General features: G+C 36.0%; 1 protein-coding gene across 4 annotated transcripts in view; it reads right to left on the bottom strand.

Moving 5' to 3' along the window:
* UBR5 (ubiquitin protein ligase E3 component n-recognin 5) overlaps positions 1-11256 on the bottom strand; it is a gene marked incomplete in the record, with an annotated part of 156005 nt that overhangs the window by 21867 nt on the left and 122882 nt on the right. For 3 of the 4 annotated variants that reach the window (XM_014586650.1, XM_014586651.1, XM_014586653.1), the window contains 9 exon segments: positions 1-49; positions 2313-2556; positions 4764-4868; positions 4953-5073; positions 6740-6960; positions 8252-8365; positions 8456-8628; positions 9818-9891; positions 10399-10629. In XM_014586650.1, the coding sequence (XP_014442136.1) occupies positions 1-49; positions 2313-2556; positions 4764-4868; positions 4953-5073; positions 6740-6960; positions 8252-8365; positions 8456-8628; positions 9818-9891; positions 10399-10629 (1332 nt within the window). 4 annotated transcript variants of the gene reach the window in all.

Raw genomic sequence — 11256 nt, 5'->3', positions numbered from 1 at the left:
TCCCTTTCCCGATCTCTCTCTCCTCTGTTCCTTAATCTCTGCATTAAACCTAGAAGAAAATACGAGATATTCTTTCTTTAGGTGAATACAAGTGACACTATCTTAAATTTTAAAGTCAATGCAAAAATAAAAAAAAGAGAGACAGACAAAGACATGACAGCTGAAGACCATCTATCTTGCCTAGCCTCTGAGTTTTTGTTTCGTTTTGTTTGCTCTAGAGCACATGTGCATGTGAAAAATCACCCCCTGGGGAGTTGGTCACACCGCAGTCCCTTCTCCTCCATTCTCTTCTCAGGATTTTGGGCACCATGATTTTCTAGCAGCCAGGTACAGAACTCAAATCATATAGTTGGCCATGTGGGATAACCAGTACCTTAACCTTCATGCCTGCTGGTCCCAGCATCTGTGATCTTAGTGCCTTACACTCTTCCTGTGGATTTGAGGTTATTGTGTAGAATGTACTTGGCACAAAATATATCCATATTAGTTAATATTTTTTTAAATGAATTTTCCTGCTTATAATGACAGAGCTGTGAAATAATATGTAGCAACTAGGGTTATGTCAGTTTTTCTGTAAATAATGCTGAGATTTCTTACATGATTATAGTCATTTAAATATCTTAGTTTTGGGCATTAAAGCATTTAAGTCACCAGAACACTAGCTATTATTATTTTCAAATTCCTATACCTAAGCCAAAGTATGGTTTCCTAAAAATGCATTCAAAAGATACTTCTGAAAACATTACAGCTTCCCAGGATTTCACATTCATATCTGTTAATTATTTTTTTATTTTAAGACTGTTGAAAAATCAAACAGTGAAACTGATGAAAAGTTAGGGAACTTCCCCAATTTTTTCACCCTCAAGTTCTTTGTACAGCCTCCATGGTGGTGGTAGTTCACAGAATCCCAGTGAGATACAGATGTAGGTGTAGCCTAGATAAAATACAAAACTTTTAGTAATCTCTATAAACTTCCTCTCCCTCAATAACTATGTCCATTCAACTACAGACCTGATAATCTCCTGTCCCTACTTGATGTAAATCACTAATTATTACCACCTAAGCCTTTTTTGGGGTAATTATCACTTATTTTTTCATTTGTTAATTCTAACACCGAAAATTAAGTAGATTCTAGTCCCAAAGTGCTGGTCCTCAATGAGATAATGCACTTGAACTTGGATGTTAATACAGAAAGTCTTACCGAAAAAAGAAAAGAAAAAGCCAAAGCCAAAACCAGCAGATGGCATAATGGTTACATTGCTGGACTCCCACATGGCTGACCATGGTTTGAGTCCTGGACCCAGTGGCTTGAAACTCATACCAAGAGCGTGTGTGTGTGTGTGTGTGTGTGTGTCCAGAATCCCTAGAGGAGGGTGGAGAAGGGACCACCAGTGCAGTATGGCCATCCCCCTGGGGGGGAGGGGAAGTGATTTCTCACTTTATCTCTCCGACGAACACACACCTGAGAGCAAAAAGTCTCTCTTTTAAAAAAAAAAAGGAAAAGAAAGAAAAAGCCAAAGCCTTGGCAAATTAAACCATGAGCTTAGTGACAGTCTATTTACATTTGTTTATAAACTCTTTCTCTCACTGGGACCAGTAACAAGTTTGCAAATTATACTTTGAATTGCACTGCTATAGAGAATAACATTTCTTAAATATTTGTGTCAATCGAATACAAGGGTAGAATACATATTGCAACTTTCTCACTGAATTTTTATAGCACCCTATTACCTTTAAACTCCCCACCTCAAAACACATACCAACTGAGAGGAGAAACTATTAGGTTGTTGGGAAAGTCGTGACACATGTTTGCATAGAAAAATACATAACAACTTTTCCAATAACCTAATAGTACAATCACAAACATTTATCAAAATAAATATGGCAATTAAAGAATAAACTGCTCACTGGATTCCTACATGGCCAACTATCGTCCAAGTTCCAGACCCAGCAGCTTGAAAATCATGCCAGGCATGTGTGTATGCACCAAATGCCAAGATCAGGAGAGGAGAATGGAGGAAAAGGAATTACAGTGTGGCCATCCCCCCTAGAGGGTGATTTCTCACTTTCTCTCCCTCTCTCTGGAGAGCACACATGCTCTAACAAAAACCTTTAAAAAGAAAAAAAGCCAACTGTTAATTATCAATATAGTTTAAACAAGATTGAATCATCAATCAAAAATAAAATTATATAACAACATAAATGTACATTTTTAGGTTCTCCCACTATACATGTGTAACCGTGGTTATCAATGTTGTTTTGATGAACAAAGAAAAACTTTCCACAGTGCTTATTATCTAAAGAGTACTTACTTGTGTGGGTACCTTTGTTGGCATTTTGGATACAATCCAGATTTGGCAATTTTTCATTGGACAAAAATGCTTGTGCAATGGCTGTATAAAAACTTCGTGCTACACCACTGCCCTCTCCTGGTTCATCTTTAAATGTGACTTTGACTCTGTGTACAGCCATAGGTGTAGTAGCACATCTTCGGCCAAAGTGATTATTAAGCTGCCTCATAGTCTGCTGAATAAGAAGATCTCGGTCCCGATCAACCTGTTAAAGCATACCAAAAAGCAGTTAATTCAGGACTAGCAGATGGAATAATGGCTACATTGCTGGACTCTCACGTAATCAACCATGGTCCAAGTCCCAGACCTGGTGGCTTAAAACTCACACTGGGCACATGTGCATAATAACCAAAATCCCAGGGATTGCAGTGTGGCCTTCCCTACCCCAGGGGGGGGTGGGGGAGGGTGATTTCTCACTGTTTCTCTCTGTCTCTTTGTTTCTCCAGCAAGTGCATGCACCCTATAGCAAAACTCTCAAGGAAAAAACAAACAAACAAAAACAAAAACCAGTAAATTCAATTTTGGAAACATCCTTGAATTTTTCTACATAAAATCTGAAAATCCAATTTTAGCATCCCCCTTGGCAGTTTTTAAAAAACTACAGTTATTTGAGTTTTTGGAAGCATTCCAAATATACAACATTCTGAAGGATTCAAGAATATCTCATATAAAATCAGGGCACTAGAACTTAATTCAGTTCTATCACCTTGTTTCAAAGGTCGTCTGGAAAATAATTTTTAAATTTGGATTGCTGTGTGTCTGCTGTAGGATAAAAGCAAACACATAATTTTATCAATGTTTTTGGTAAACTGGGTATTCGATTTGAAAGAAAGGAGATAAAGAGGATTTAAGAGGTAAAAATAATCAACAAAACAACCTACGGTTCTAAATCTTAATTCTGAATTGGGATTTTAAGTGTGAAATCATAATGTGATTTTCTCTAATAAAAAGAGTATATTCCTAACTGTACACTAAAGAGGCCTTAGAAACAAACAATGACTAACCTGGAAGCACTGTGCAACCCTAGAGTACCAATTATAATCTCAAAATGCAATTTCCTACTAAAAGGAATCAGGGCTTCCTGAAGAAATGGCTGATTTAATGTTTGTGACAGGAAATTCACAAGATGAAATATACAAGAAAGTAAGGATGTCATCAGAAATTATTGGGTTCCTGTGAAAAGGACTCAGAATTTCCACAGCCGAAGAAGAGATGCCCTGAGCACTGACAACTGTAATGTCTAGCCCATCCACAGTACGTAGGTAGAAAGGGCACTAATGTATGGATGCTGGAGGCAATGTGGGAAGGGTCAAGGTTCATATCCTTACTCTGACTCAGCTTGCCAGTGTGTCCATGATCGAGGCTGGATGCTGGGCTGGGAAGGATTGCAGTATAAAGACCCTGCTGGGGGTGTCACCCCCTTTATATGAAGGAAATAAATTTCAAAAAAAGAAAAATAATAATCTCAATGGAATAAAGTATATCAAAACATTTAAGTCATCCATGGATAATGACACTTAAAAAAAAAAAAAAAAAAAAAAAAAACCCTAAACTCTCATTTCTTCTTCTTGAGATATAGGGCATGTGTGTTGGCCAGAGAAACAGATGACAAAAATTTCCCCCCAGGGAAATGGCCATGCTGCAATCCCTTCATTGTTCTCCTCCTGGAATCTTGGGCATGTAAGCCTAAATACCCAGTATAAATTTTAAGTGACCAGGTCTGGAACTCAAACTGATTAGTCATCTTTTTTTTGGAGAGGTTTTTGCTATAGGGTACGCTCGCCAGAAAGACAGAGACAGACAGAAAGAGAGAAATCAGCCCCCAGGGGGATGGCCACGCCGCAATCCCTTCTCCTCCATTCTTCTCTTGGGATCTTAGGCATGCACGCACACGCACCCGGCATGATTTTAAGCCACCAGGTCCGGGACTTGAACAGCGGTCGACTACATGGGAGTCCAGCAACATAGCCATTACACCAAGTGCTGGTCCTGATTAGTCATCTTTGAAGGAACCAAAGACTGAAGAAAAACACTAAGTTCAGTGATCATTTATTTCTTCTTTTTTGAAAATGTTTAGTTACAAGTATGTATCTCTAAGCAAAAGCTATTGCTGTTAAACATGTTTTTTAAAATTATTTTATTTAATCTTTTCTTTTAATTTATCAATATTATTGTTTCTTAATTTGTTACAGGGCACATGCACTCACCAGAGAGTGAAAAAGGGAGTGAAAGAGCAAGAGGGAAAGATTTTTTTGCAAGAGTGAAAGAATCGCTAGGTCCAAGACTCAAACTGCAGTTGGCCATGTGGGAGAGTCCAGCAACTCAACCACCGTGCCACCTGTGACCCTATGTTACATGTTTTTAATTTATAAACTGGCATACTATATGTATAGTATAAGAAAATCTAAATACCTTTACCTCTAGTGATAAGTCTCTTGACTGCTGGTTTCTCAGTTTTTCCATTTCTCTACGGAATTTTGATTCTTTTACCTCAAAACCACCCAATTCGGTCAGGATCTTTAAAAGAATGCATGACTAAATTATTCTCTGAAATACATTCTTTTTGGGTAGAATAGAATTCAAAGTGTACAAAATACATACAGATCCAGGTTCTGCTCCAACATCTTCCATGAATACCCTGCCGAACAGTTCTAAAGAAAGGCGCCAACGTCCTAACAGCATGTCGTGGGAGATAACCATTCCCATGAAGCTACATTGTGGCCTGTAACAAGTTTAAGGGAAGAGGGGAAAATAATTTAGTTAATTCTAAAAATACACTGGGTTTTTCATCAATTAAAGTAATAACTGGACCTTTTAAGATTCTGAGGTATTCAAACCACATCTTCCCTAAGAGTACTTTTCCATAGCTACTCAGGCCTTACAGGAACTTCTTAGTTTTCTTCCCTATTCCTTCTTTCCTCTCTATATGGGCATATCCCCAAGTTACCTCCTATATTCATCTTTCATCTTACTTCTTCTGTTCTCGAAGTCCAGGGTCCACTTTTATCTAAGTGATTTACAGATGGTCCTTTAGTTCAAATATTCACAATGAACCAGAATTTTCATTTGTTAAATATATCCATGTCAGTGAGGCTGGATTCAAACTTAGCATAGCTAAAACTTAATATAGCCTTTTCACTACAATGATATTTTCCATTTTTTTTAGTAGTACCATGTATTTTCTTACTGTACAGACTTGAAACAAATTTTATTTTTTCTTCAATCCACACTATCCTCCAGAGTGATCAAAATCCATGAGATTCTCCTTCCTTTCCATCCCTAACATTTACGATCTACCACAATCCCCTCTTCCTCCACTAGCTTGAACTAGTAACAGCTTTCTAAACAGTCTCCCTGCCACTGGTTCTTCTCTCCAGTCTGTTTCTACACATTCTGATAATCTCAGCTCAAGCTATATTATCCCTAAGGAAGTTTGGGCCTCTCCCGTACACAATCTTCCCTTGCCTTACATGGTTGTTAGATAACACGTATAGACTGTAGCCAGTTTCTAAAACGTGCTTGTTAGCTCATTTTAAGCAAACAAAATCTGACAACATGTAACTAAAAAAACAGTGTATAATGCAGACATCAAAAATCACCTGGTGATTACCTATACTGAGCCACAGTATACAGTAGATAATTTTTATATAAGTCAAAAAACCTACTAGAATCATCATCTGTGAACTGAGCAAAGTAGCCCTGTTAAATAAGTAACGAATCTATAAAGTTCTGCTCTTTCTAGTTAATCACACATCTGCCTTAGCTGAACTGCTAGAAAAAGTCTACTAATGGAAGTAAGATGTGGCTGTATACTTTAATTCAATAATAAACACTAAAAGTATAAGGCCTCATAACTTATTCAAAAGAATAAAAATTAAAAAATAAAAAAAGAGTCACCACTAAACTCAAATCCAGAAAATTTAAGTATCTGATGATAAACTAGAAGAGCACAGAAATAATAAAACAACATTTAATTCTTCTACTTAAATACAAATAAACTACAATAAAATTTCTAAATAAACATGCTTTCTTTTAAAAGAATTCTTTATTTAATTTTATTGGGTCATCTGAAAAGTCACGACACATTTTTGCATAGAAAAAAATACGCCGTGACTTTTCTGATGACCCAATATTTATCATCATCATCATCATTTTTGCCTAGAGAGAGAAAGAGAGAGAGAGATAAGTGAGAGAGAGAGAGAGAGAGAAAGAAAGAGAGAAGTGAGAAAGTAAGCCACCAGGTCTGGGACTTTAATCACAGTCATGTGGGAGTCTAGCAACTTAACTACCACACCACTTCACCATCCTCCCTCAATAAGCATTCTTAAAGTAACCGTAATAGCCAAAGAAATATAATACTAGGAAACCTATTGTTGCTTAGCAAATACCTGAAAGATGTAAGAGGTGGTCCTTCACTTTCAGTAAGTCCTATTTCTGCTAGTAAACTACTTTTCAACTGTGCAGCAAGATCATGAGCAGATGGTCCTGGTTTTGAACTTTCAGTATCTTCTGGCAGTACATTCTGTTCATCCCCTTCTTTTTTTTGTCGATTTTGCATGTTCATTACATTTTTCAGGTTGGCAGCATAAGACATTTTAGTTGGAAGAACCTACAAATTTTTATGTTTAAAAATTACACAGTAAGAACAAAAAATAGGTTTTCTTCTTTTTAAATAAGAATTCTTTTATTTATTAATTTTTAAAAAATGTGTCACAGAGTGTGTGTGCTCACTACAAAGAAAGAGAAAAGGAAAGTGAGAAAGCAAGCTGCCAGGTTTGGAACTCGAATCATAGTCGGGCATGAAGGAATCCACACCTTAACCACCACACCACCTGCTAGCCCCAGATTGTTTTCAATTTAGTATTACTCCACAGAAATCATATGGAATTTGGGCCAGCAGGTGGCGTGGTGGTTAGGAGCACTGGACTCCCACATGGCTGACAGCGGTTCAAGTCACAAACCTGGTGGCATTGTTTTTTCATTTTACTTCTCCCTCTCTCATTCTGTCCCTCCCTGGTCAAATTAAAAATAAACAAACTTAAATAATTCTTAAGAGAAAAAAAAAATCATATGGAAGTTAAATAATTGTTAGTCTCTTTCTGGAGACTCAGTTATAAAGATGTGGCCTGTTCCTGTCTATTTCATTACACTGAATGACCACTGGTTCCAATGCAATACAGTAACCTCAGAAATCTTTTAAAGTGGTATTTTTCTTTTCATGTTTTTGTGGGAGTTTTTTGTTTGTTTTTTTGTTTTTGTTTTTGTTTTTGTCATAGGGTACATGCACTTGCTAGAGAGACAGAGAGAGAGAAAATGAGAAGAAATGGCCATGATGCAATCCCCTCTTCTCCATTTTCCTCTTGGGATTTTGGGCATATGCACATACACATCCAGTGTGATTTTCAAGTCACTGGATCCAGGACTTGAACCATGGTCAGCCATATGGTAATCCAGCACTTTAAACACCACACACCACCTACTGGCCCCAATATCTATGGTACTTTAATCTCCATATATTTTCAGTATTGCATTCTCCTTTATCACTTAAATTTCTACTTTATTCACCTACATTTTTAATCCAAATTAATTCTGAAAGTCAAAGAAAGTTTTAAACTAAGATTAAATATGCACATATAAAAAAATTTAGGTGGAAACCTAAAATTTCAGCAGCATACAACACTTAACTCTGTGAAATAGACAAAGAAAATAATAAAGCTACTATTTAGTGCATGAAATCATCTAACAACAAAATAAGTGTTGGAATTTCTTTTATCATGTCCCAATGAAGGAATTTCTGACATGTCCATTAATTTGAGAAATACAATACTCTGAATTAATATCTAAAAATGCTGAGACAAATACTCATTATCATACACTGTATTGCAAAGACTTTTAATTACCTCAAGGCAGTTTCTATCCACTGTAACCTCCATTAAGCATTTCCCACTACTGGCAGATGAAGAATAAAGACCTTGACTTGGACGGCCAAAAAGATCCTCCTTTCTAGCATTTGGCTGGAATTTTAACAGAAAAATTCTAATTATACTGAACACTTGAAAGAAAATAATTAGAAGTAAACCTTAAAACTAGCTTATTTAATTCACCTGTAACAGATGTGGCTGATCAGCCAAAGGGATGGCTTCAGCCAGAGGCACTTCAAATGGATTTGGGGGTATACACCCAAGGAAGGTCATGGAGTCGGAACGTCGGAAAAATGGATGGTTTTGGCCAGTTTCTGCAGGAAGAGAGTCATCATCCTTATCATTCAAAGTAGCACCTAAACATAAAAAGACAAAATGTTTTGTTTTTAGGAAAATTCTTTAATTACTGGTGAAGGGTTAAATATATTAATCTGCTCAATCTGAAATACCTAATACCTATTTTTAAAATTAATGCCACTCCAAATCATGCTGTGATCATTCAAAATACAGCAACTTAATATAGTTTCAATGATAAATTTTATGCTAAGTTTCTCTTATAATGATAAAAAAAAAAAAACCCAAAAACCACAGCAGTAACAAACATTGTTCTATTCTGTATTGGACAGAGGTTTCCCTTATCCTTCTCTTTCTCTCTCTAAAGATTAATTCTAGAATACAGCTAGATTTTTGAGCATATTCAGGATCCAACTTGCTGATGACTCCAAAAGTAGAGGAGGATCAGGGGTTGAAATCTAAGCATTTGCTTACTTGTAAGTTTTGTTTTTTTAGTAGTAAGATGGACAAACAAAAATATCTGGCAACATACATATATCCTAATAGAGAAGTCAGCACAGCCTAAATAAAACTTTAGCAGTTTAGTTTAACATGCTGTGGCTGGGTTCTCAAAACTTAGCAGTTAGGTCAACTGTGTTTCCCTAGGCTGGATAGAAATACTAGTTGATAATTAGAAACACAAGAGTAGTCTATAACTTCAAGTTAAATATCTCTAATTCCAACGAAAATATTAACTGAGGGCTACAAATAGACTGCAGAAAACCTCCAAATTTTGTGGTATTAAAACTTTGGAATATTGGAGTTTGGAAAATTTTTTGTTTTTTCATTGTATTAACTATTGAGAGAGAGGTTTAACGTTTGGGAGTTATAACTGGTATTTCTCATTTTCTTAACTAAATCTATTTCGGATTAACATTAAGAAACTTTGCTAACTTTAAATGTGTACTTACACACACTTTACTTAAGAATATGGATAAACATAACACTAAGAAATGAAAAGGAGAAAACATGAAAATAAAGTAGGAAAATATCAATTGCTGAAAAGTTCACAACATTAATTTATCTTTAATTATGAAATGTATAATGCAAATACGTGTGAGGAAAAATGGACAGAAAGGGCAAGAAATGGGACATAGAGAAGAAAAGAGAAATTCCCACCCAGACAGAAAATAATGAAGTTAAAAAGCTTGAAGGGGAAATACTGAGGCAGCCATTTCTTGAAGTAGATTAGCAGATTTTCTGTGCACTAACTTTGATTGGTGTCATCATCATTTTCATGTTCTGAATCTTCATTATCAATACCCAGTTCCAAGAGTTCTCGTGTCCTTTAAAAAGACAAGTAAGTCATTTTACATGAAGTAGTTGTATAAAATGAACGGGAGCAAAGGTAAGAGGAACTAAAAGCAAAACGAAACAAACAAACAATACAAATCACAACACCAAAAAGGTTACTTAAGCATCTAACCAATTTCAAACACTGTGATGTAATGGACTATGATTACAAAATGGGCTCAAGCAGAAAAGGAAAAAGCTAATCACCCAAGAAACAGTGAGCGCCTACACAAATTCTAATAGAAAATATGACAAATAATCAGGCTAACCTATCTCAAAACCATGAAAGCTTAACTGGATTCTTTGATTTTTCATTTTAAGTGAAGAACAGCAATGAAGAAAGGATGGGTAGGCACAAACTCACCTTCCCACATGAAATGTTCTTATACCATTTCTTTTCTGCAGTGCTATTTTCCTTATTTCATAATCTGATGATGTACTAATGGAGACTACACCAAGCAAGTATTTCTCAAAACCAACCTCATAACAAGTATGGATACCTTTTGCGTTCCAGCTGAGGTGTATCTAATGTTGTCTGCTGATTCATTGCTTTAATCCAATATATAAGGGCTTGAAAAACATACGCTACATGCTTCAATGAGCAAACATCCAAAACTGGAAGAACGTCAGAATGCTCATCATTATGAGACCGCATTAAAGAGAGAGCATAATTCAGGAAGTCTCCCCGAGCAGACATCATTCCTTGACGAGCACTAAGTAATGTGGCACGTCTGCAAGAACAAAAAGAAATGAAAATGTTTATTTAAAAAAAAATACAAATGTGGAATTTGCCACTTTCATAAATAAAATTAGAAAGATTATTCATAAATAAGAACTTATTATATCTTATTATATACAACATATTGTATTCCTCTGTTCAGAAATGTTACCATTGTCTATGACTTATACTCTTGTACGTATAGGAAAGAAATTCCAGTATCTTTTGAAATGGCATTAAGAAATTCAAAAATTATAATTCTCAAAACTTTAGAGTCTATCAAAATTTACCAGGGCCAGCAGGTGGCATGGTGGTTAAGGTGCTGGACACACCCACACAACCAACCACAGTTTCATTTTCTTTCTGTCTGTCTCTCTCTGGTCAAGTTAAAATAAATAAGTGAATAATAAAATTAAATAATTCTTTTTTTAAATAATTATTTATTTTATTCATTCATTCATTTATTTTATAGTTTGAGCAGAGAGAGACAGAGGGTGCGAATGAGAGAGAGAGGAAGTGAGAAAGCAAGCCAGATTCAGGACTTGAACCCTGGTTGGCCATGTGGGAGTGTCCAGCGCCTTAACCACCACACCACCTGCTGGTCCCCTTAAATAATTCTTTAAAAAAAAATTACCTGGAG

The sequence above is a fragment of the Tupaia chinensis genome, unplaced genomic scaffold (assembly GCF_000334495.1).
Source record: "Tupaia chinensis unplaced genomic scaffold, TupChi_1.0 Scaffold000154_1, whole genome shotgun sequence".
Classification (NCBI taxonomy): domain Eukaryota; kingdom Metazoa; phylum Chordata; class Mammalia; order Scandentia; family Tupaiidae; genus Tupaia; species Tupaia belangeri.
Note: the sequence above shows the minus strand (reverse complement) of the source record. Positions and strands in the feature narration are given on the sequence as shown.